Here is a 27,191-nt window from a genome sequence, read left to right on the forward strand (position 1 = left end):
TGTAAGGCTAATGATATGCGACCTAAAAATTTCCCACGAGATATACCCACTTGTTGGAACTTGACCTATAAATGACTACGAGACTCTTTTGATTACAAGGATTTTTTTGTTCATTTTTTGCATAACATGATGGAAATTCAAGTGTTTTTTTTCCTTTTCTGGAATCAATGGAAAGTATATAAGACAATTTGTGAAATTTTAGAGATATTTAATAATGCAACTGAACAATTATATGGAGTTTATTATCCTACTTCTCATCTAGTTCTAGTAAATTGGTGCAATATAACATTAATTTTTAATGAATATTTGAGTTCTCAAGTGGAAAAAAATGAAAGTTAAATGAGAGAAATATTTTTGTCATAATCCTGAAGTTTTCTTACTAGCTTTTGCTTTAGATCCTAGATGCAAATTAAATGTTTTGATTGAAATGTTATCAATGGACTATGATTCATTAATTTCTATTAAACATGACTCTTCACCTGATCCTTCTTTGATAGCAAGTCGAGTTAGAAATTTTTACATGCAATGTATAAAATATATAATCTAAAATATGGTGTACAAGAAAATGAATCTAGATCATAAAACACTAAAACCGGCTGTTCATAAATCATAACCGAAACAATTAAAGAAAGTTATGGTAAAAGGTCAAGCTTTTTTGAATCGTCTACCTGATCGTAGTCATGTTTATGTTTATGTTTTGTTTGTTTTGTTTTTATTTTTTTCTTATGTAATTGTATAAGAGGTTATTTGAAAATTACAGAAGAGGCTGCTTCAGTGGCACAGCTGTATTCGCTCATCTTTTTTCACAAGTCTTCGAATCTCCGACTATGGTCCTCAAAACGTCGTCGTCTCCTCCACCCGCAATCTTCAACCTATCTCCGCCTTCTTTGACCCGTTCGTATAAGCTAAAATAGAGCAGACTACTGTGCATTTGGTCTAGGGTTTTTGATTTTAATGGTCATTAAGTGTTAAAGCAGATAACTTGGTAACGATGATGATATCTAGAGGGTTGTTTGGGTGGTCTCCGCCGCACATACAGCCGTTGACGCCGGTTTCCGAAGTGTCAGAACCACCCGAGTCACCCTCGCCATACCTGGACACCGGTGCTGGAGAAGCCGTGCCTCTGGAGGTTGAGGATGAGATCGATGCCGAGGCCGACGAGATGGAGCCTCCCCCTGCCGCTGTTCCCTTCTCCCGTCTCTTTGCCTGCGCGGACCGCCTTGACTGGGCTCTCATGATTGTTGGATCTCTCGCTGCTGCAGCCCACGGCACTGCTCTCGTTGTCTACTTGCATTATTTTGCTAAAATCATCCATTTGCTTCGCTACCATGGTGTAGGAATAGATGGCGATGAGCTCTTTCGGAAGTTCACACAGGTAATTCTTTGTCCACATGCATTTTTTTTTTCTTAGAAACCCAATGTTTTATTGCTAAATTTTTTTCTCATTACTATGTTGTGGTACTGGTCGTCTTACCAATATGCTCGAACTCCACCACCCTGCCCAGACCCTTTTCGCTTTTGATAACCAACGTGATGTATGAATCTTGTTTCATTGTTAAACGAAATGGAAACGAGGAGACAATATGAAGGCTTCTGACTGCCTCAATACATTTTTATTGATTCTATATGTGAACGAGCAACATAAAAATCATTTCATAATGGTTACACCTAGTGTGACCGACTAATGACAAGTGATAGAACCCTACTGAAATGAAATTATCTCATATTACTATGGAAATCAACAGAGCGGATGCAATGAGGTCCCTTGGTTTCCTGGCTTCTGGAAACTCTGTTCGATCAAAATCTTATCACCCAAAGCTGTGCGAACCATATGCATTTCACAGGCTATGTATTTTAATCAATGATGTTTGTCACCCAAATTAATTTGCATAATATCACTTCCCAGCTGTAGTCATGCACATAAATTATATCTGAATGGTGATCAATCATCTAAATAGCATGATAAGAGACGAAAGCATTTCATCAAATTATCAAGCTTTTAGAAAACAATATTTTTCTAACATTTCATTGGATCTAAGGTTATGCACTTGATTTCCACGAATTGCGAGTTGTAGCATCTGTTTGTAGATAGATTATTAGCAACCATTGCCGTTGTTTGTCCGACTTGGGTGCCTAAAGAGTGCACGATCAAAATGTAATGTTTGAGCTATTGTATGATTAATAAATTTGAGTTGTACATTTATCACTATATATAATTTTTTATTCGTTTGGAATCAGAGTCGGGGAATCACAACTCAAAACCCATAACTTGATTTTATCTTCTGAATTCTGATACTGGCTTACCAAGTACTAAATTTATATTAATATGGGTGTGTATTCCCCAATTTCTGGCTTGCAGGTGAGGTGACATTAAGTATGATACTATTGTTGTGCCACCTGGCACTAGCTCAGGTTTTGGTTTCTAAAGAACGTAAACGATGAAGTTGGCATTCTTTCCTCTTTGACCTATGATGATCAGCCTTTAACAACTAATTTCACAAGCGCTAGCCATATAGGCACTGAAATATTGGTGGTGGGACGCCAACATATTGTCAATACTCAATATTTTTTGGTCTCTGGTCATCTTTTATGCTTGAGAAACAAAATATGGGCTCTAATTCCTTTAAAAAAATATTGAAAGTTACAGCGGCTCGTTTGGCTGGGTTTTGGGAGTGTTTGTAGAAATGCTTTGGGTAAATAAAATGGATGTCTAACTTTGTTTTCGGGAATATAATTGTTTCCATAGATATCAAATCTTGTAAAAATCTGATTAGAATGTTATATATATTGTTAGGATATAATGATTCACTATCCCACACATGTCGGTAATACAGGTAGGAATATGATAAACAAGATACTAATTCCTAAATTCTTCCTGAAATTTTATTTCCTAAACAATGACCAGCCTGATGGATGTTGCATGTTTCGAACTCAATTGTGTCAAGGATTTTTTGAACCAGTGCTACAAAATTATTGTCATTAATATCTTAACATAAAATTGATGTTTTGAGCATTATATATATATATGTGTGTAAATTTTAGAATTAATTATGTATATAAAGTTCATGAACGTTTGTCGTCAAACTCATTATCTAAGTGTTCACAAACATGTTCATGAATAAAATTTGTAAACAGACTCCGAGCTCACGAACTAGCTCAAGAGCTGAGGTTTAGAGGCTTGGGTTTGAGCTCGAGATTGCGAAATTTCAGGAGCTTGACTTATTTACTCCCCTTTCTTGGTTCCATCACATTATATACCATTTTGAGTGTTCCCTTGATTCGTTTGTATAATTTGTTTATTCTATACGAAGTGTGGACTCAATCCTGCAGATAGTTTGATTCTAAATTATTGTCTGTGTGAGTCACAGTTTAACTTCAATTTGTAAGCGCTTCTTTTGCTATATTAGAAAATGCAAAATACTCGAATATTTTATAGAGAAATAATTATACCAGGTTATCATGGGTTGCATTAGCATTCAATATGTTGGCTTTCAAAATATTCTCCTCAAGCAGAAAAAGAGATACATGAATAAAGAGTATTGCTTAAGCTTCAGTTTGCTTTCCAGAATTCAACGTGAACAATGATCCTTGCATGCCTGTCTTTCATCTTAAACTGATTAATAAGGAATTATAAATGTTTAGTTACTGCTATGGAAGTAGATAATTCGAACAATTTCTACTGGAATAATTAGAAAGGTCACTATTGTTGGTACCCATTAACCAAAGGATGAACGACAGACATCATATGCTTTAATAAATTCTAGTCAGTTGTTTGTTTATTGTAGAGGGTTTACCAGCCAAATAATTTTTCTTGTTTATAACATGAAGCTATGGCATTGATTGGGAAGGAGGGCATCATCTTTTACTATATTTATGGTCCAAATTGTTGCCATCTGACATGAAATTTCTGCAGCTTGCTTTAACTATTGCTTTTATTGCTGTGGGGGTTTTTGTCTCTGCTTGGATTGGTAAGCCTGCTATGACATTTCGATTTTAGACGTATATCGTTTCTTCCCGGTGATGTCATATTCTAACTTTTTATTTGCTGCATAATAGAGGTGTCATGTTGGATTCTTACTGGGGAACGACAGACTGCTGTAATTAGGTCGAGATATGTTCAAGTTTTACTTAACCAAGACATGAGTTTTTTTGATACATATGGGAACAATGGAGATATTGTGAGCCAAGTATTGAGTGATGTACTGCTCATCCAGTCTGCTCTAAGTGAAAAGGTAAGTTCAGCTTGGCCAAAATCTTATGCTTATCAAATTTTATTATTAATTTTCACTGTTAAAACTTTTGTTCATCGTCTGAACTTGCATTTGGTGGACAGGTTGGAAATTATATTCATAATATGGCCACTTTCTTCAGCGGTCTCATCATTGGATTTTTCAACTGCTGGCAAATTGCTCTTATTACTCTAGCCACTGGTCCAGTTATTGTTGCTGCTGGTGGAATATCAAATATTTTCCTGCACAGGCTTGCTGAAAACATTCAAGATGCTTACGCTGAAGCTGCCAGCATTGCAGAGCAGGTCACATTCTTGTCCTCTCTGTAACTTATATTTTGGGGATTTCTGTGCACATTCATCCCTTTGTATAGTTTTATTTTCGCAAACCTATTTTTAATCCCCCGAACAGTGACAGTCTAACAGACACCGTCATCTCTTTTTTTTGAATCTTTGTTCTAATAATGCATATTTTCGTTATCAATTTCTACATTAGGGTATAGGTTTTAGTATATATTAATAAAATAGCTGTAATATATTTATATTTTAAATGTATAATTTCTAACTTTAAATGCCAACCCTTCCCAATCATAGTACCAAAACGCTAGCCTACAACAAGCTCCCACTTTCCATTTGACATTGTAGTGTCCGGCGTCCTCACCGAATGATGCAAATATAAGTTTAATTATAATTTAAAAATTCCAGATTAGTTGCTAACAATCATACACATCCTAAGCGAGCAATTGAATACATGCTCTTTTAAAAAAGTTGTTTTTTTTAAATCAAATAAACTAATAATATCATGCAATGGAGGAAAAACAAATCATAAATTGACCCATCCTCAAATAACACTTCCTAGATTGTCTTCCTTCACATGTGAGACTTTTTGCAAGATCTACTCACAATATCAGAACAATCTTCTATACATATCATAAGTAAAACATGTTATTAATTACACATGCAACACATAACTAGAGAAAGATGCATGATGGATGTGGTCGTAGATGAAACAAATATATCGGAAGAGGTCACAAGCCGTCGCTAAAGGGCTAGTGGGTGCCCAGCATTCTAAATGGCGGCCTCGATTGCACCGCCTTTGCCCTAGGTGGTTATGTAGGCGACCGAAGATGAGATGGGGTAGACAAGGTGGGTGGTTTTGGGCGGTCAAAAAGTCATAAGATTTAAAAATTCCTAATTATTAATGCATTATACACTCTTTCTTCAAAACACAATAACCAACCCGATCACCCACAAGTGCCCGAATCTGTAGCCCCTTCTGTCTCGAACCACCGCTAAGACCACTAGGTTAGAACTTTTAATTTCTAATAAACTCTTATTCTGATTTTAGAACTTTGTAGTTTTTTTAGTTGGAATAGTAATATTTCTTTTTGTGTCTTTTATTTATGCACATGTTTCATGATTATATGTAATTAGATATAAAAAATATATAAAAAAAGTCAACCGCCTAGGCGGCTGAGGCGGTAGGTGGTCGCTGACTCCCCCTCCGCCGGCTACCACCATTCACTATAGTGTGGGTACCTCAAGGACGTGTATTAATTTGCTCCGTGGCCAACGGATGTAGGACTTTCCATGTCAAATAGCAATCGAGAGGCATCAGGGCCACACTGTAACACTCACGACAATCAAGACACATCAGTCGAGTCATCACAAATATGTATATCAAGGCTAGCATGTCAATCAAATGCTAGTAGCTCTAGATGTCTCGATGCATGTAAGATCATGTTTTATGCAACGTATATTGTAAACGAGGAACAATATCTCGAATTCAAGCAATAAACATCAAGTAACACATATTTTAGACAAGAGCACGTGGATAAACAATTCCGTGTATAAACCATCATGTTTGCAAACAATGTTGCATGTGGTACACCCAACATAAAGATGCACAGTCCTACATGTGAAATATTCAGCTTCTTCAGAGCTTCTTGGTAGTATTCTTGACCAACAACCATCAGCTGTCGGATACTGACCCAGTGTTCGTGCAAGTTGTTCTAGTTCGGAAGTCCAAATCATCCTAGCCTCGAGCGTGTATCTAGTCACAAGATCATGGTCAGTTCTTCTTGTCCTTGCCAGGTGCGAAATTATATCAGGGCTATGTTTCTGGCGTCGCAGCCGAGTCCCTGTTACTATGTTACAGGCTTCTCAGAGCCTGTTCATTTTATTAGGGCTATCATGGTTATTATTCCTAGCTTCTTATTGTCAGCAGGTCATTTTCCTGATCAAGCATCTTGTCTAGTTTCTTTATTGTGTCATGGGTTCATATTTGTATCCTATTCACTATTCAGGTCCTAGTCGAGTGTTCTTAGCCCTGAGTAGTTATCAATGCCTAGCCATGCACCTAGCATTAGCTATATATTATAAACTACTAATTATTTGAATTAAGCTACTTATAAAGACAATTAACTGCTAACTATCAAACTAATAATCAAACTTGGCATTTAAACTAAAGGGCAAGGTTAGGGGTTACCTTTCAGATGCTTTGACTTCTTGCTGATTCGCACTGGCTACTCCAGCAGAGCTTCTGTGCCTAACACTAAAATATAACACCACTCGTGCGGTTTTGACAGCGCGACGTCGCCCACCAAGCATTAGAAGATCCCCCACGTCTAAAGCAGGCTCTGGGGGTCTTGGGAAAGAGGAAGAGAGGTACGAGGATGAAATGAGCACGAAGAGCCCTATTTATAGGTGACAAAGGCGGTTGGATCACTTCAGGTGATTTGTGTCTGTATGGTATGTAGGCTACATGGCTTATTGCTGTACATGTATTCGGATTGCCTCAGGTGATGTCCAATTTGCCTTAGGCGTTCTTTAGGTGGTTGGTGGCGAGTAGGTATGTGTAAAATACATGGCAAAATGTGGATCCTGATTCCTGTGTTCTGATCGCTTTAGACGTTGATGGCATTGCCTCAAGCAATGCCTTGTTTTTGTGAGCCGTGGATCGCCTAAGGCGGTATTTGCAATTTTCTGCACATGTTTTTGGCGATCCTAGGGCGTTGCAGACGATCTTGCACACATGACAGGTGATGTTTGGATGCCCCAGGTGTTTGGACCTTGTTCCCATACCTCGTCACTTCAATTCTTCATTCTGCTTCCGATGGGCGATTCAATAAGGTTGTTAGGACATTCCTAAAAGTTGTAGAGATGATTACAAGTTCTACAAACATTAGTGATCATGGCTTGTGGTTTTGTTCTAGTTTTGATCACGGTATTAGTTTTTTTATGTCATCCTTAAATTAAATTAGGTATCTTGAATCATGATTTAGGGGTCGCGCCATGATCCTCTTCAAGTCTAACCCTTGTTACTTAGTTATGATCACTAAACGTTAAGGTGTTCTAACTTTCTTTATTTATGTATGGCCATATGGGTATATATAACAAGCCAAGATATCCATTTGAATTTGGTTGTGAATATATAACCGTTCATGTTTGTATACTTTGCAGAATAATTAATAATGATAACGTAGTTCTAGCTAGTTCCAACATGACACATCTCAAGTTTCGTAAAAGCCCATCTTTGTGTTGAAGAGATTATGCTTAGGTTGAGACCTTACAGCGATTAAACCTAAGAAAAAAATGCATGTGTGGTGGCATATTATATGAGCCTTACTTCAAGACATGACTGATGTAAGTTATCCTGCAAATTGCAAAATTATGTAAACTAAATAAAGAGAACCAGTTGCTCAACACAATTATGCCTTTAATTAACCTTCACATTTTGCTTGTACAAGATTTATCGGTTTATTTGGATACGGGTTCTGGCTAAATTTTCTTGATTTCACTTGATTTTGATGTATAGTTTTTTCTTTTGTTTTATTATGCAGGCAGTCTCTTATATTGGAACATTGTACGCATTTACGAATGAAACTTTGGCAAAATATTCATATGCAACTTCACTTCAGGCGACACTTAGATATGGTATATTGATAAGTCTTGTTCAAGGGCTTGGACTTGGTTTCACGTATGGACTTGCTATTTGTTCTTGTGCCTTGCAACTTTGGGTGGGAAGGTTCCTGGTGACACATGGCAAAGCTCATGGTGGAGACATTATAACGGCACTATTTGCTGTTATATTAAGTGGCCTGTAAGCAACTTTTCTTTTGTTTCAGATTTTTTCTTATAAGCAACTTCCGTGCTTCAATTCTTTTCGTCAGTTATTATACGTACTAAGTATTTTAAGTTCAATAGTGGTCTAAATCAAGCTGCGACAAACTTCTACTCTTTCGAACAAGGAAGAATTGCTGCCTATAGGCTATTTGAGATGATTAGCCGCTCATCTTCCACGGTTAATCATGATGGACTCACCCTTACATCCGTACAAGGGAACATTGAGTTTCGAAATGTATATTTCAGCTATCTATCCCGCCCTGAAATTCCTATCTTAAGTGGGTTTTACCTCAACGTGCCAGCTAAAAAGGCTGTGGCACTTGTTGGCAGAAATGGGTCTGGAAAAAGCAGTATCATACCGCTCATGGAACGATTTTATGATCCTACATTAGGTATTACTACCTCATTTTGTTAAACATTTTTTGCAATATATTCTTCATACCTTTCTCAGACATTCCAATCACATTTTTCCTCATGCAGGAGAAGTCCTTTTGGATGGTGAAAATATAAAAAATCTAAAGCTGGAGTGGCTAAGGAGCCAAATTGGTTTAGTTACCCAGGAACCTGCTTTGCTGAGTTTGACTATTAAGGACAATATTGCTTACGGGCGGAATGCATCTTTAGATCAAATTGAAGAAGCTGCAAAAATAGCGCACGCGCATACCTTCATCAGCTCACTGGATAAAGGATATGATACTCAGGTTTTTCATTGAAAGTCTCAGCATAAATTTTGTCCGGTTCTACCCTTGTGGTTTATCTTGACAAAATTCTGTCATTACAGGTTGGTAGAGCTTGTCTATCTATGACAGAGGAACAGAAAATCAAACTATCTGTTGCTAGGGCTGTGCTGTCCAATCCATCTATTTTACTACTTGATGAAGTCACCGGTGGACTTGATTTTGAAGCTGAAAGATCTGTTCAAGAGGCTCTGGATCTTCTCATGCTGGGCAGATCAACCATAATTATAGCTAGACGTCTGAGTCTTATCAAGAATGCTGATTACATTGCTGTGATGGAGGAAGGCCAACTTGTTGAAATGGGAACACACGAAGAATTAATAAACCTGGATGGCCTATATGCTGAGCTTCTCAAATGCGAAGAAGCAACAAAACTTCCCCGGAGGTATAGTAGAGAAGCTCACTAACAAATCAGTAGAACTTTGTGATGAATCAAGGATAAATAGTCTTATTATTTTACTAGCCAATGTAATGTTTTATGAGATCATCGCTATCATTAGGATATTTTTTTTCCTGAATCATCCTGCTTGATCAATTTTTTGTTTTTGAATATTTATTGGGTCATTTTATTTTATTCAGAATGCCAATGAGAACTCACAAGGAAAATGTGAGTTTTCAGATTGAAAAAGATTCATCTGCAAGCCATATCTTTCAAGAACCATCTTCCCCTAAAATGGTCAAGTCCCCATCTCTCCAAAGAGCTTCTGGCCTCCATGTTGTTCGGCCTGCCGATGTTGCATTCCACTCTCAAGAATCTCCTCGAATTTGTAGCCCACCAGTAGAAGATATGATTGAAAATGGTGTTTGCATTGATGCAACACATAAAGAACCAACTATAAAGAGACAGGATAGTTTTGAGATGAGACTACCAGAGTTGCCCAAGATTGATGTTCATTCTGCACATAAACAAACAAGTGCCTCAGATCCTGAATCTCCAGTTTCTCCTCTTCTGACATCTGACCCTAAAAATGAACGTTCTCACTCACAGACATTTAGTAGGCCACCTAGTAAATTTGACGATGTACCTTTGACATTGAAAAAATCAAAGGTTGCACAATTTCAAAAAGAGCCATCGTTTTGGAGGCTCGTAGAGCTCAGCCTTGCAGAGTGGCTTTATGCTGTTTTAGGAAGCACCGGTGCTGCGATCTTTGGCTCTTTTAATCCCGTTCTTGCTTATGTTATTGCACTCACAGTAACGGCATATTATAGAACAGATGAAAAACATCATAGGCGTCAAGAAATAGATAGGTGGTGCTTAATCATTGCAGGCATGGGAATTGTGACTGTTATCGCGAATTTTCTACAGCACTTTTACTTCGGTATAATGGGGGAGAAAATGACTGAAAGAGTTCGAAGAATGATGTTTTCTGGTATGTGATTGTGTACGTACTGTTAATTTTGTTCTGCTACTTTATTCTTAGTGTTCCATCATGTTAAATGGGTGGATCATCAATTTGTCATAAGCATTATATCTCTACTTTGATGGGTTCTGTGTTTTTTCTTTCGTGTTTGACAGCTATGCTTCGAAATGAAGTTGGATGGTTTGATTTAGAGGAGAACAGTGCCGATAACCTGTCGATGCGCCTGGCAAATGATGCCACTTTTGTCAGAGCTGCTTTTAGCAATCGGCTTTCAATATTCATACAAGACAGTGCAGCTGTTATAGTTGCTGTTCTCATCGGGATGTTTCTGCATTGGCGATTAGCTCTTGTTGCATTAGCAACTCTCCCCATTCTTACAATTTCTGCCATAGCACAGGTATACTTCAAGTGTTTTTATTTTCTAGTGTATGAATTCCTCTCTCAACCATTACTATATTACTTGTGACATAGTGGTTGAGAGAGGAGTGTAGCTAACTTCCCTGTAAGACTTTCCTGAGTGCATGGTAGTGGTTACTTTCCTTAATACCAGGTGGTTTGCTTGTCCTTCAAAATATTGAAATATATATTTTGAAGTGCTTCTGATAATATCTTTAGACCGTTGCAAATTCTAACAAGGAAATCCAAATCAAACAAATTAATGTTATATGAAAAAGCTTGTTCAAATGAGCGTTGATACTGCTTTACAGACTATATTAGCATTCGCTGCTGCTTCTGCACCTGCAGCCACACACACTTCGATTTCCAAAGCTTGCACCAGGCTCTTGATAATGATTGTGTTGCAATTGTCTTAAATTTTACACTAAATTATCCGTAGCCAGTTTTTTATTCTTCAAGTTACCAAATATATTATTGTGATTTCTACAATTTAAACAACATATTGAAAGTATCTCCATAAGATATTAATCTTATTTGTATGTTTTTTGAATGCACATTTGTTATTTTGGTCATATGTGTCATAGTGCCCTTCAGCTCTTCCTTTCACTCACACTAGCACTGGTTCTAGTATTCGTTGTCTACACTCACCGTGCGACCTAGATTCATCCTATGTTGCATGGATACGGGTATGAGTATCGTATCGAACACGATATACGGATATGACGATACGACAAAATTTGAAAATATAAGACAAAATACGGCTAGAATTTGACAATTATTAAAAAATATAAAATATTATATATATATAGATTTAGTAATAAATATTGTAGAGATATATATATATATATGTATTTATATAAAAAGATATATACATATTCATGTAAATATATACATTGTACAATTTCAGAGCAGTGATTTAAAAAGAAAAAGAAATTTTTTTTTTTGCCGAAACATATCCGCGCCGTGACCAAGGCATATCCGACTGGTCAAACCTACAAAAGTCAACAACAAGGATTTTGATCATATCCGTGTCGTATAGTGTGATACTTCAGAAATTTTTTTTAGGAGTATCCGTGCTACATAGGATTCTTCATAAGCTGCTCGGTTCTTTTATCCTCCCAATTCAGCATCTATCACTTTTATTTACAAGCTGTTCTATGTTTGGTAGGAATGATAAGAGTATAATTGTTAAATAATCCCTCGTATATCCTATGTTCGGAACTTCGGATCTCTTTTTGTTTATTTGCAATCCCTTGAATATGTTGATGGCCTGCGCTGTTCACTCTAATTTGCATAATAATTGATCCCTTTGCTTGTTATTTTGTCTTTTTTTGTACATTAACCATGATAACAAGTTACATTGTCCATAATAACCTTCTTTCATCTTCTTCAACATTTTGTCCTTTTGTTAACCACCATGGCCGTCTGGTGTGGTAAATTTCCAAACTTCTGTCTTTATTTTCTAATTTAGTTAACCTAGAATCATAATCTCAATAAGAAGCAATAATTGAAGTGATAAAATCACAAGCAATAAAAATATCATATCACCCTCTGCCATATTTTTCTAAAATCATTCATCTTCAAACTCGATGTCATCATTCAAAAACCAAGAAATGTTATTCTTTTCGAACTCAATGGCATCACTCATCCTGTACTCAGACTTGATTAGTGGAAGTGGGTTTCTTCTAAAAGTAGAGGGCAGCAAACTAGCAATTGCTTCGAGTCATTTGCGAGTCTGCGGTTGGATTTTGGAGCTTCTTCTTGCAGAGCATATGTATGAGTTTGGGAATTGGTTTAATTCGTTGTTTTAAAATTGTGTCGTGTATTTTCGAGATTTGTTTGTAGATTGGGAAATAGAAGGTTTGGAGGTGGTGTCGAGAGGCTTCCATGGGTAGTTGTTCATCGATGGTCCAAATTATCTAACAAAATGTATTGTAAATATGGATAAGGACGAGGGTATTTTGGTCATTGTATGACAATACAAGAAATTATTCCTTCAAATTAAAATCGTATCAAACATCATCTATTTTATAATACTATATTATTTATCTTTATTTTCCAACTTATAATCACTCACTATATATCCTTCAATTATCCTATCATTCGAACCAATATGTACCCAAGTGTCACAAATATTATGTCTATAATAAACCTTCCTGTCAGTACTTTGTTTACAGGCGTAGAATGCATACCTTTGCTATGTTTTTTTTTTCATTCTACTTTTTTTCACATATATTTGTTTCTCTTCTGCTAATGCTTTTACAATTGAGTCGAACGTTTGAAGCTAATAGAAACTTAATTATGGTGAAAGTTCTGTAGTGAAGCCAATGCACAAGATTTTGCAATTCACTGGATAATAGTTGATAACGGACGCTAACAAGTCGTGTTGTATGCATGTTTGATGGATTGTCATGGTCTTATTTTGATTGGAACCAGTGTAGTTCTAGTGGTTCATTCTTCCAGTATGGAACAGAATTTAACTTGGAAGTGGAGTGGTTGAAGAGTGTTGTAATGACAAGAAACAGGATTTTTGTAACTGGAATGACAAAAAAAGGAATGATGTGTGCATGGATGGTGAAACAAAATCTCTATATGACCCTAAAAGTTAAAAAAATATCATGATATAATGGTCAACGTTATGCACCATGTTAAATTTGATAAAGCCACTGTAGAGAAATTTTTTTTGGTGTTGCTTCTATCCACGAAGAAGCATGTAAAAATCATTTTAATATTTAAACTGCATGTTCGGCTTTATTATTCTTTTGGAATTTCATTTATTACATGCACTTTACATTATTCGGATGTTACATGAAATAATACGTACCATGGGAAGTGATTTTAGTTATATAGAAACTATTAGCTCTTATCTGTATAAATGTTGAAGTACTCCCTTTCTTCCAGTTTAAGCGTGCTGCTTGAATCGGCAAAGTAATTTGGATAATCTTGTAAGTTAACATTTTGGACGTCTTTACAATTTGAATCCTAAGGTACCATTTGGTTAGTGTGATGAGTTAACTGAAGGACGTATAATGAGGATGATAAAAAATTGAAAGTTGTGGAAAAAATCAATGTTGTATGATAAAATATGTAGCCTTTGGTTTGCATTTTTTTTATAAATTGCATTTGGTATGGTTATAATAGGAAGGATTAAATTTATGTTTTAACACAATTACCTAAGTATGCTAAAGATTACCTCATTCACTTCAATTTATGTAATCCCTTTCCTACCACAAAATTAAGAATATACTTAAGTTCTAGCTTCATCAATCGGCTCATCAACAACTTTCTTCAATAGCTGAAAATCAACGTGCTTTCATGAAAGGGAGACAAATTCTTGATTGTTGTCTTACAGCCAATGAAGTTGTGGAGGAGATCAGATGTAAAAAGAAAAAAAAGGTGGGTATGTATTTAAGGTAGATTTGGAGAAGGCTTATGATAACGTGGATTGGAGATTTTTGGAGTTTGTTTTACATAAGAAGGTGGTGGAACTGGATAAAGGGATGCATCTCGACTGTGTCTTTTTCAGTCCTTATAGATGGTTGACCGAGGGGTAAATTTAAGGGGCAGAAAGGTCTAAGGCAAGGGGATCCGCTTTCCCCATTTTTGTTTAATCTAGTAATAGATGTGTTGGGTAGATTGGTGGATAAGGCTAAGGCGATGAACCAGATACGGGGCATGGAAGTTGGTCTTGAGAAAGTTGAGGTATCACATATTCAATTTGCAGACGATACGCTGTTTTTTGTTGATAGTGAGAGTCACATGTGGTTTTTGATGGAGATTTTAAACTCATTTTGCCGAATGTCGGGATTAAAGATCAATTTATAAAAGAGCGCATTGATGGCTACTAATTGTACAAAAGGTGAAATGGAAGGTTTAGCTAGAAATATTGGGTGTGGGAGGGAGGAGTGGCCTAATAAATATCTAAGGTTCTATTAGTGCAATTATTTGAAAACTACTTTTTGGGAACCTGTGGTGTCCAAGATGTCTAAGAAGCTAGCGAGTTGGAAGAAAACCTTTTTATCCAAGGGAGGTTGATTAACTTTAATTTCTGAAGTATTGAATGCTCTCCCAATGTACTTCATGTTTTATTTAGGGTACCAAAAGGAGTAGCGGGGTTTATGGAGAAGATAATGAGGGATTTTTTTATGGTCACATTTCCTTTTGGTTGCGTGGGAGCATGTTTGCAGACCGAAAGAAGAGGAGGCTTGGGTATTGGAAACATATGTTCGAGGAATAAGGCACTTTTGGGGAAATGGTGGTGGAGATGCTTTATCGAAGGGGAGCCGTTATGGAGAAAAGGTTACTGTGAGCAAATATAAGTTGCAAGATAATGGTTGGGATGCGGGTTTAGCAAGAAATGTTACATGTCTTTGGAAATTTATTTTTTGAACTTACCCGTTTTTCGTCAATTAGTGAGGGTAGTGGTTAAAAGAGGTCATGTCATTAGATTCTGGGAGGATCAAGGGGAGAGCATCTTTTAAAGACCTTTATCCATCTCTATTCCTCATTTCTACGCTTCTTACTAGCCTATTATCCAATTCATTCGAGAGGAGAGAACTCATCTTAATTCTTCTTTATCCTGAGCATGGCACTTGAGAAGAGATTTGAGGGACGAGGAAGTGAACGAGTTGAGTTATTTGTTAGGGTCTTTAGATAATGTTAGGTTAGATGTTGATGGTGTAGATTTCACAGTTTGGGAAGGGGATTCTGCAGGGTCTTTTTCTGTCAAATCTTTCGGTGTCTTTTTTCCCGATCGGTCCCGATCGGTGCCTATCCTCTATCCCTTATTTTCAATCTATTTGGAAAATACCAATCCCACATAAGGTTCGAGGATTCTTGTGGAACTTGTGATGCGATGCAAAACAGATGGCTTACTTGTGCACTTAGTCCGAACTGGTGTGTACTATGAAAGAGGAGGTGACTCAAAATCATATGTTTTTGCATTGTCCATTCACAAATGTTATTTGGTCAAAGCTCTGGAGGAGTTGGGTTTGGTGTGGGTTGCTCGAAGATCGGCTCTTGATAATGATTTTGTTGTAGTTGTCTTAAATTCAACAATATAGTAGAGTCAGTTGAAGAATACTAAGATCTAATTTAGGGCTTTAGTATGGATGAAGAAGCATTCAATTTTAAGAATTTCTCGATATCAGATTTAGTTAGAGATTAGAGATTTATATGTTGTTGATGTTAATCAGAGTATCGATTATCTTTTGTGTACCTGCAAATATCTTTTCCGTCACCTTGTAACTTTTATCTTCTATTAGATAATATAATATCGTTTCCCATAAAAAAAATATGAACTTCAGATTGTATAGACCTTCCTTCCGTATTTAGCAAGAATGAAAAAGATAATAAATGAAAGAATATACATCTCCCAATGCCTTCCGAGAGTCCTGAAATATAAGCCTGCCTAAGAGGGTAAAGAAGGGGAAACAGTCAAATTCAACTTAAATCCATGGCAGAAAATAGCATGAAAGAAAGACTCCACAGCACCAAATATTCAAGATAACCCAAACTACCAATTCTACTGAAACTCATGACTTATCAGCACAAGAACACGGGTTCGCATCTTTGTGTTTGTTTACATCATATTACTTTACCTTTACTGGAAACAGTTGTTTCAGCCTTTTATTCTTCTCTTCCTCTTCATCTGGTAGTCAGCTCTTTATGCATCCTTTCATTTGGGGATAGCTTTTGGAGTTCTTTTTAATGGTGGTGGTACTAGCCCTGGCTATTCCGGCAACTCTGTTGAATTAGATATCTGTGCTTGCGCCGCTGCGCTAGTGGCGGTGGAGGGTAAAAATTGACGCTTGGGACTCTGCTGGGTTTTCAGACCCTACTTTACCGCTCCATTGTTGCTATATCACCCTTTATGATTTTAATGGTTTTTTGGTAAATTACCCATATTATCACTCCCACCGGTGTAGATGAGAGATGGAATCCCAAGAGTAATGAAGAATGCGTACTCACGCTTTATCAGAAAATTCTGACAGGCCAAGTGATTCAATCAGGGTTTGGCTTTCTAAAATTGAGAAGAACATGAGATTGTGATGGATAGTTAATTCATCCTTGCCTTATCCACTGAACCAAACTGGCCTAAAAGTAAGGTCTGGAGTTTGCGGTGCGGCATCACTCGGGTCTTTTGGGAAAAAATATTTTTTCAGAAATGAATCATTACATGAGGACATTTGAAATAAAATGAGAGCACTGGGGTAAATTGTTTTAATAGTTGCTATTGAACTCTTGTAGATTATGCGGTTTTTGGGGTAACACAAGTATATTACTCAATTGGGCTTGGAACAGAATGTGGTCCGGTGTATAACCTTGTAAGTTAGAGGGGGTTTGAAACAAGCGACAAGGGAAGAGGCCAATAGTGGGTCTTAGAGTTTGGACATGTTTGGAAAGAGGTAACCGAAGTGTCTTTGTTACTTTTTAGTTTTCGTAAATGTTGAAAACGTTACATGAGTCAATCATCTTTTGTAGTGAATATTTGGAAAGATGGAGCTTAGATTCCACCCAAATTGCTGTGAACTCGAGGTTCGGAAACTGGCTTCTAATAAGTCCCAATAAATTTTACCCAAAAAACCTGTAACTTAATGAGATTGATCTTGGCCAGTGAAAGAAGTGACAAAAAGCTTTGGCAAAAGTTTCTTGGTGCACCTGCTAGAGAGCTGAAATGTGGTGGTTTGAGTGGATTGTAATAGGCTTGTCAGTGGAAGTGGATTGGCACCTATCTTGGAGTTGGATATCTACTTTGTTTTATTGAATCAATTGCTGACCCCTCTTGGAATTCAAGATGCAATAATATAGCATAAGCCTTTTTTTAGCTAAAATGGGTTAATTCAGGTGAAATGTTGAGCAGGGCAATGACCTGGCACAAAAGAGGACAGTATATTTCTTATCGCAACTTTTCTCTTTAATTACAATTCACTTTTATCTTAGCCTGTGTAAAAAGCACAAAAACTGGCGTAATCTATGCACCCTAACTACGGGACCATCATTTTTAGCCTATTTGGCCTTTTGATACAGTGGGAGTATAATAATGTACATTGGTCATTTGGAATTAACGATACTAATTGTACACCGACCTCATATTTTTTAATCTTGATAGCTCATGGTGCATTTGCAGTTTAGTGGTCTGTAGGGGCTCACTGAAAACAAAGAAAGTATCTGAAAAAGCTTGTCAAAATGAGCCACCTTAAGTTGCAGTGGATGATTATGACCTTTAAAGAGTGTACTGTATGAATATAGCATCAAGCACTATTTTTCTGGGGATGTCGATCTTGTTATTCATATCTTGTTTCTCCTCCACCTATATTACTGTGGCAAGACCAACATAATTTTCCCCACATTAGTGACATATAAGAATCGATTGTTGATGTTCTATAATGCAAAAAAAAATTGAATTCACATATAAGCATTGCTTGTTAATGTTCTGTAAAAAAACTAAATTTGAAGTTTAATCTTGCAGAAATTATGGCTTTCTGGATTTTCCAAGGGCATTCAGGAGATGCATAGGAAGGCATCTTTGGTATTGGAAGATGCTGTTAGAAATATTTATACTGTTGTAGCATTTTGTGCTGGTAACAAGGTGATGGAACTTTACAGATGGCAACTTCAAAAGATATTCAAGAAAAGCTTTCTTCATGGAATGGCTATTGGATTTGCATTTGGATTTTCTCAATTTCTTTTGTTTGCCTGCAATGCTCTCCTCCTTTGGTATACTGCTCTTTCTGTGAAGAATGGGTATGTGACTTTGTCGACAGCTCTAAAGGAGTATATGGTTTTCTCTTTTGCCACTTTTGCATTGGTAGAACCTTTTGGTTTGGCTCCATATATTCTTAAAAGAAGAGAGTCTCTGAAATCCGTTTTTGAAATAATTGATCGAGTTCCTAAGATTGATCCTGATGATAGTTCAGCATTAAAACCTCCGAATGTTTATGGAAGCATTGAATTAAAAAATGTTGACTTTTCTTATCCAACTCGCCCAGAAGTCTTGGTGCTCAGCAATTTCAGTCTCAAAGTGAATGGGGGACAAACTGTTGCAGTGGTTGGTGTCTCGGGATCTGGAAAGAGCACTATAATCTCTTTGATAGAAAGGTTCTACGATCCAGTTGCAGGTCAGATGCTACTTGATGGGCGAGATTTGAAATCTTACAACTTGAGATGGTTGAGGAACCATTTAGGTCTTGTTCAACAGGAACCAATAATTTTCTCAACCACCATAAGAGAAAACATCATATATGCAAGACATAATGCTAGTGAAGCTGAGATGAAAGAAGCGGCAAGAATAGCTAATGCTCATCATTTCATTAGCAGTTTGCCCCATGGTTATGATACGCATGTTGGTATGAGAGGTGTAGATTTGACTCCTGGACAAAAACAAAGAATTGCAATTGCCCGGGTCATTTTAAAGAATGCACCAATATTGTTATTAGATGAAGCGAGTTCATCCATCGAATCCGAGTCAAGCCGAGTGGTACAGGAAGCTCTTGATACTCTGGTAATGGGGAACAAAACAACTATTCTAATAGCACATCGAGCAGCTATGATGAGGCATGTTGACAATATTGTTGTACTCAATGGTGGGCGAATTGTCGAGGAAGGGACTCATGATACGCTGGTAGCAAGGAATGGTTTATATGTCCGGTTGATGCAACCTCACTTTGGTAAGGGGATGCGACAACATAGACTTCTTTAGACGAGCTTTATGATGTTTTGTAATATGCCATTAAATTCTGGTCCATTTCCACTGTGATGGGCCAATTGCCTGATGGATGAGTTGGTAGATTCTTTGGACATAATGGGATAGGTAAAGATTGAACGGGGCTGCTGATTAGTATTTTTCTTGGGCTGGTGACGAAGGACCCTGTCTTGGCATGTCCAATACTTTGTGGTTGAGTGGTGGAATATAGTTTGTAGGCGATGGTTTAACCTGTGTGGCTGTGTGGATAGGCTTTTCAAGACTACATGCATTGATCGGGCAATGTTTGAGTTTTTTCCTCGTTTTCTCGATGGTTACATCAATCTGTTAAGACGTATGCGGCAGATGTTAGAATAACTTTCAAATAGATTATGCTCGCTTGCGTTTATGGGTTTGTACGTGTGGTTAATATGAGTTCAGTTTGTTACCTTTAGACATTGCCCTGCCCTCCTTTTAATTTCATCCAATTTTCCTGCTGTAAGTACATCTTTCAGCCTCAGAAGAATTTATGAAGTGTAAAAGAAGGCATTCTTTGTAATTTTTGTGTGTATACAAAAAGAGACTGTTATAAAAATTTAACTTAGTTAGCTCCCTTGGGAGAAGTCAGAGTTGCTTAAAACCTTTGTAAAATATATATAGGCGTTTAAATCTTGTGTTTTTAAAATAGAAACTAATATAACTTAAAAGTCTGGTTGTAAATTCATGTGTTTCAAGTGTGTCTAATATGTATATACGTTTTTATTTACTATTTTTATTCTATATATAAAAGTTAGTTGATTTGTGAGTTTACAAAAAATATCCTCATCTTTCTTAGTTATATTTTGGGTTTCATGTGTTTGGTTGTATTTTGGGGTTTGGTAGGTTCATAAATTTCCTATCAAGTTCAAATTATTAATGCTATTTATTCATTTTTGCTATGATTCAAAAATTCTTTAAGAACTTGGAATTATTAATATATTTTATTTATTTTTTGCTAAAGTAAACGGAACGTAAACTTTACTAGCTTAGTAGGTAATTCTTATAAAATTGGAAATAAGCTAAATAGAAATTAATTTATATATTAATTATTAAAAATTAATCAGAAATAAAATTTGAACAAACTATGCAATAAGCAATATAAAGGATATAATAAATAATAATTACAGAATGTTATGTATAACTAGTCGACACTATAATTTTAATGGCAAGAATAATTTTGAGAATATTTAAAAGAATTGATATTCTTTTATTTTAGAAAAGTTTAAAAAAAATTAAGACCATAAATAATGTTACCATTAAGAATAATTAAAAATTATAAATAACATAATAATGTAACGTACTAAACGAAAACGAGCACGTAACAATCAATATCTTATTATTCGAAGTAACAAAAAAATAAAACCCTAAATCGAGGTTTATCTCATCTCAGATTTTTAAGCTTACTCTCATGGATTCGGACGCGGTTACAGAAACGCCGGCTGATATACGCCGTGAAATCTTATCATTGGAGGCAGCCAAGGCTCAGATCGAGCATCGAATATCATCTCTGCAAGCTCGCCTCAATACTTGTAGCAATGGCTCCTTCAACGAGGAACAAGAAAAGGAGAATCATTTCGAAGGCCAGCTATCCGCGGATATGATCTACAGATACAGCCGTCATCTTTTGCTTCCTCTATTTGGTGTTGGAGCGCAAGCAAATTTGTTGAAAAATTCGGTGCTCGTTATTGGAGCTGGTGGCTTGGGTTCACCAGCCTTGTTGTACCTTGCTGCTTGCGGTGTTGGTATGTTGATACTTTAAATCTTTCAATTCTTATTCTTTACTGAAATCTTGTGGTTTCTTTTTCTTATTGGAGTGGATCGATGATGTTTTCGGAAATTTCCACGCAGGCCGTGTAGGTATTGTTGATCATGATGTGGTTGAACTTAACAATTTGCACAGGCAGGTATGTACTAAACAAAATTACGCATTTGTAATTGATTTTGGTTTTAATTGTCACCATCTCACTGTGTTAAAGTTTGACCTTTTACGTGTTTGGAGTAGGAAAATAGCTTTTTCCTCGGACCCTCCCACCTAAAAGTACTGTGACACAGAATGTTTTCCTGATTTTCCCGCTGTTGAACCATACACCCTCCTCATGTCTTTCTCGTGTTTGGATTTTGGAACAACGGATTTAAGATTCCCATGATGTAAAGCTCTATATGAGAGCAGTTTTGTGCCACGAGTTTTTGGTCCTGGATGAGATGATTTGAAATTTAATGATTAAATTCTTCTAATTGTTTTCTAGATAATTCACACTGAAGCATATATTGGAAGACCAAAAGTAGAGTCTGCTGCAGCAGCTTGTAGAGCGTAAGCTACTTCTTTATTATCTTTGAACTTTTTACTGTAGTTAAGCATCATATCGAAATAAAATAGTATCTTTCATTACCTAATTTGAAAATTCAGCGTTGCATTTTAATACAATTGCTGTGCCAAACATATCTTCCCTTCCTTTCTTTAGTATCAACTCTACTGTCCAAATAGTTGAGCACAAGGAAGCATTGCGCACATCAAATGCATTGGAGATTATGAACAAGTATGATATTTCCCCAATGTTCAGATTACAGCATGTTCATTTTACAATGATGAAATTTAAACTTTTGTTATTTTTATCTTTTCAGTTATGATATTGTTGTGGATGCAACTGACAATGTTCCGAGTCGTTACATGATCAATGATTGCTGTGTGGTATTGGGAAAGGTGACTTGGTGCTTGCTATGTCCTTTTTTGAAAATAAATTGGCAGATTTGATTTGCATACTGTAAAATGTTTTTATCATGCTTGAACCTTCACTAAGAATCCATCTTTCGTGCTTGTAGCCTCTTGTTTCTGGAGCTGCTCTTGGACTCGAAGGGCAGGTATCGTTTTAGGTGAAACATGATTCACTGTGGTGGCTGATTATGATCATTGTGCTTAACAACGTACAAACATCGTAAAAATTTAATATAAGTGTAATTTATTTGCATTTCGCGTATGTAACCCATCCTCTATTGTGTGTGCAGCTCACCGTTTACAATTATAAAGGAGGTCCTTGCTATCGATGCCTGTTCCCTACTCCACCACCAACAACAGCATGTCAAAGATGTGCGGACAGTGGAGTCCTGGGAGTAGGTAATTGAGCATGTCTCACGATTCCACTGAATGATTTAGTGATGATTCCAAATTTCATAGTATTGGGTGAAGTCATTTTATGTGTCATCCCTTTTTAGTGTAATTGTGATTTGTGTATGTCCTCTTCCAAATGTAAACAATTTAGTCGAGATAACAATGTGAATTTTTTTATTTTGTAATTTGAAAATAGTCTTTTTATTATTTTTGTCTTTTCTTCCTTTCTTTCTTCTATTTGGTTGTATAGCTAGGGTTCATTTTACATGATGTTTGCTTTAGACATCGTACTCGGAGTTCATTAAATCATGAAACATGTTCCACTCAACTTCAAGAATTTTCTGTTGAGAGATTGATGGAATCCTATTATCTTCTCTTCTAAACACACCCCAAACTTAAATTGTTTGCAGAGTCCGACCCTTTGCCTTGTGAAAGAAATTAGGATTTCGAAGACAAAATATTGTAATCTTGAGAAGTTAAATATTGTTAAAGCATCATTCTTTCATCGGTATTTCATGCTTTTTATTTATATACAGTACCAGGCATTATTGGCTGCCTCCAGGCGCTGGAGGCTATTAAAGTTGCTGGTGGTGTTGGTGAACCACTTTCAGGACGGATGCTTCTGTTTGATGCGCTTACTGCTCGAATTCGTGTTGTATGTATCTATTAAGATGCTGTGCTTCAGTTTAAAAAAATCTCTTTCATAACCTTCTGAATTTGTTATGTGCTACGTGTCTGTTGTTTACCCACCCTTCAGTTTAATATTTATTCTCTCAACTATGAGCACTATCAGTAGCTTCAACTTTGAGAAATAAGACCTGTAAAACAATTACTTATCATCATTCAATGATAAAATTATGTGTTCTCATGTCCTTATCCTGCACAATGGTTGTACCTGTAAGGTAAGGTTCTTTTGAGCAGTCGTTTCTCATTCCTTTCTTCTTATGGAGATGCATGATTTTTTTTTTTGAGTCGAGATGCATGGATTTTTTTTTTGAGTCGAGATACATGATTTTTGTAGACATTAAAATGCATATTTTCACCTGCCAAATTTCACTATGCATAAACTGACTCTCAAATCTTGTAGCAACTGCAACATTTGACACATGTTCTGCAAAACCTGAAAAGAGGGTTTGGGAGATGTTCAGGTTGGATGCATCTCAAGCTTAACTTGCAATTTTACCAGCTAAATAAATCGAGGAGCAAAATTAGGATCCAACCTACTTGCCCATTTGCTATCCCCAACTAGACATAATAAGGCTTCCTAATACAAAATCAAGTAGAGTTCATTTTAGTTGTGTTTTGTTGTCCAATGAATTCCCAGTTTTTTTGAATGTTTTCAGTATTAAGTAGTTATTAACTCATGCAAAATATCTAGTATATCCCCTAAACTGGTGCTATTTCAATTTTAGGTTAAAATTAGGGGAAGATCATTGCAGTGTGAAGCCTGTGGAGAAGCTGCAGCGCTAACATCAAAACGATTTCGCGAATTTGACTATGAAAAGTTCACCCAATCTTCACTATCCACGGTGTGTATCTTCTTTGTTTATTTTCTAATGTGGCGTCTGTCTCCTTGTGCATAAAATATATTGAATTTTAGATGTTTAGAATTGGAGTGAAATCTTTATAATTGCCGTCGAGGACCGAGAAAGGCGGTTCGAGGCTATCCGGCAGGTGAGCAAGCGACCGAAGCGGTCAATGATTTAAAATCCTAGTCAATTGTAAAAGATAAATTATTTCAAAAACAAGTCAAAGTCAGTCAATTTAAAAAACCTAGATACAATAAAAATATTGTTAACTCTCTTTTGTAGTTACATGATTATATATAATTATCTATAAAAAAATTGCTAAAAAAAAAAATTCAATGCCTACCGCATTTACAACATTGATTCTTAAACTAGGCAAAAAAAGGTTGGCTCCGCTTGATTGTACCTAATGAGCTTATTAGTCATAGCTTATTTTAGTAATTGACCGTCCCACCACCGCCTCCAAGCTAAGCATATAATCTCGTGTGTTTATTTTAATTACTCACATTCGTTTACTCAAATTAATTGCAGATTCCTTTGAAGTTAAACTTACTTCCAGCGGATGCTAGAATAACCAGCAAGGAGTGCAATAACAGAATTTTGAAAGGTGAAGCACATGTATTGTTGGATGTGAGGCCATCCCATCACTATAAAATTATTTCTCTCCCCAAATCTTTGAACATCCCTCTCGCAAATTTGGATAGGCCGGTTACCCGAAATTTCTACAGCATTGAGAAACAAGGAAGAAAATGACAAGGGCAGTACTCGTTCAAGCCCTTCCTTGTATGTCATTTGCAGACGAGGCAATGATTCTCAGAGGGCGGTTCAATACCTACACAAGAACGGGTATACTTCCGCTAAAGACATAATAGGAGGGCTCGAATCGTGGGCACATGACGTGGATCCAAAGTTCCCGACTTACTAAGAATCTCGCACTTGAAATCCTGTATGTTTAAATTTGTTCCGTTCACTTATCCACAAAAGATAACGTAGTGTCATAATTTGCATGATTGAAGTTGAATTTTAAAGCTTTTAAGTGCTGCATAATCTGTTTGTTTAATTCACAGACAAAAATCATCTGCATAAAATAAATAAACCAATAAATAATCAAAATGTCAAAATCTCATAGCCAACCATAATTCAGCCAATGTCCTATATACTTAGCGAAAAGTCCATCGCTCATCCTCATTCTAGTCTCCAACTTCATTAACCTCTGTATTTATATTCAACTTCTTCATATGAGAAAGGTAGGGGAAGGGTAAGTTCTAAGGCTCCGTTTGGTACGTGTGATAGGATAAGTAAACGATTAATAATTAGAGTGATTAAAAAATGAGATATATGGATTAATAGTATGGTGAGATAAATAACATGGTGTTTGGTATGATTTTAAAATAATAGATTAATTTTGTAAATTTTATTGTAATGACCAAAATACTTCAAATGTTAATTAAATATATGTTCTTAAAATAATTGGATAGATAATTAAATATTTATAATTATAATTTACATTATTAAAATTAATTTAAATATATTTATTAGAAATAAATTTGTAAATATGCATGTACGTTAATAATTAAAATAGCAATAATATTTTGAATGTTAATGTTAAATAAAGTTTTAGTAATAATTACAATATTATTGTTTTTTCTTAAAATAATTATAAATATTCTTAAAATAATTTGATAGATAATTAAATATTTATAATTATAATTTACATTTATTAAAATTAATTTAAATCATTAAAAAATAAATTAGAATTCAAAAAATATTTATTTTCATAAAAAAATTAATTAACAAGATTATAAATTTATAAAAATTTAATTTAAGATAGATTTGTATTGCAATTTATTTTCTTTAAAATGATTGAAAATAATAAAAATATATGAAATTAATTTATTAAAAAATATAATAAAAATTTAAATATTATATTAATTATTAAAATTTCACTAATTTTAATTTTTATATTATATTGAAGAAAACAATTCAAGGGTATTATGGTCAATATACAATCTTACCATGATCACTTTTCAAAAAATAGTAATTATCACACCCTTTGAGGAGGGATATTTAATCACATAAATAACATGAATAATGCGGGCTTTCAATCATAATCAAGAGCTTGTAGATTAATAAAAAATGAACCAAACGCGAGATAAGGGAATGATTATTAAATAATCATTCCCTTATCATGGCTACCAAACATAGCATAAAAGAATTAGATATGATTCGCAATAATCAAGCATTTAACCACACCATATCTTAAATACGTTAACAGGTAACCACATGCTTAGTGTAACGAAATCACAAAACATGGCATGATTGAAGGTAAACACACATAATCTATTAGGATGCTCATGAGTCGCACACAATCACACATTATTGCTCACTGGGTTGAACGAGCCATAAATAGACTCATACGTAAGTTATGGAATCCAGATTGCGTTATTATTGGCTCCAAAACACTAAAGTTCGACACTTTCGGATAAAATTAAACTGCTCACGGGAAATGGAAAACCATACGACGTCAGGCACCGACCTTCTAGGACCATTGCCACCACCCTGGAGTTTGCAATCCTTGTGCCAACATGAACAAAATCAATATATCTCTGGCTACGAAACCTCAAATGAGCAAATCGCCACCACAGGATCGAAAACAAGGGCGAAGCACATGGCTTATCACGACAGAGGCTGGAAAGGCTTATCACGACAGAGGCTGGAATCTTTTTAATATTTACTGCCCAAAATTGCTAAAGAATTTATGGTCCATAGTAATGCTTATCGGTTCCACCGGACCGGTTCCTACCGGTTCTTAGTCCGGTGAGTTCGGAACCGGTTCCCGTTCCAAGTTGAAAAACTTGGAACCAATCCAAACCAAGACCTGTTCGGCTTCTAATAAACCGGTTCCGGTTCCGGTTCGGGTCAAACCGGTTCCGAACTCTAATTTATTATATTTTACTATATAATTAAAATTAGTAACATTAATGGACAAT

The 27,191-nt window shown here is 35.9% G+C and overlaps 2 protein-coding genes and 1 long non-coding RNA gene across 3 annotated transcripts; 2 read left to right on the forward strand and 1 right to left on the reverse strand.

Moving 5' to 3' along the window:
* The first annotated feature begins 753 nt into the window (after positions 1-753).
* LOC142524863 (ABC transporter B family member 20-like) lies at positions 754-20,089 on the forward strand. The gene is made up of 11 exons (XM_075629005.1): positions 754-1,375; positions 3,914-3,968; positions 4,057-4,232; positions 4,334-4,534; positions 8,071-8,330; positions 8,435-8,745; positions 8,834-9,054; positions 9,135-9,475; positions 9,670-10,460; positions 10,607-10,848; positions 18,319-20,089. The coding sequence occupies exons 1-11, from the start codon at positions 992-994 to the stop codon at positions 19,546-19,548; spliced, it is 4,212 nt and encodes a 1,403-aa protein (XP_075485120.1). The 5' UTR covers positions 754-991; the 3' UTR covers positions 19,549-20,089.
* A 792-nt stretch (positions 20,090-20,881) lies between these two features.
* On the forward strand, positions 20,882-25,248 carry LOC142524420 (adenylyltransferase and sulfurtransferase MOCS3). The gene is given in 11 exon segments (XM_075628404.1): positions 20,882-21,311; positions 21,418-21,473; positions 21,816-21,880; positions 22,032-22,106; positions 22,192-22,270; positions 22,390-22,428; positions 22,573-22,681; positions 23,212-23,330; positions 24,088-24,204; positions 24,733-24,906; positions 24,908-25,248. Coding segments are annotated over 11 exon segments (1,386 nt in total). The 5' UTR covers positions 20,882-20,977; the 3' UTR covers positions 25,127-25,248.
* Positions 24,966-26,887, reverse strand: LOC142524421 (uncharacterized). The gene is made up of 2 exons (XR_012814881.1): positions 26,703-26,887; positions 24,966-25,433 (listed from the first exon to the last, which is right to left on the reverse strand). It is a non-coding gene; the product is annotated as an uncharacterized LOC142524421 (long non-coding RNA).
* Positions 26,888-27,191: the final 304 nt, after the last annotated feature.

This window comes from Primulina tabacum, chromosome 14 (assembly GCF_025594145.1).
Source record: "Primulina tabacum isolate GXHZ01 chromosome 14, ASM2559414v2, whole genome shotgun sequence".
Taxonomy (NCBI): Eukaryota; Viridiplantae; Streptophyta; class Magnoliopsida; order Lamiales; family Gesneriaceae; genus Primulina; species Primulina tabacum.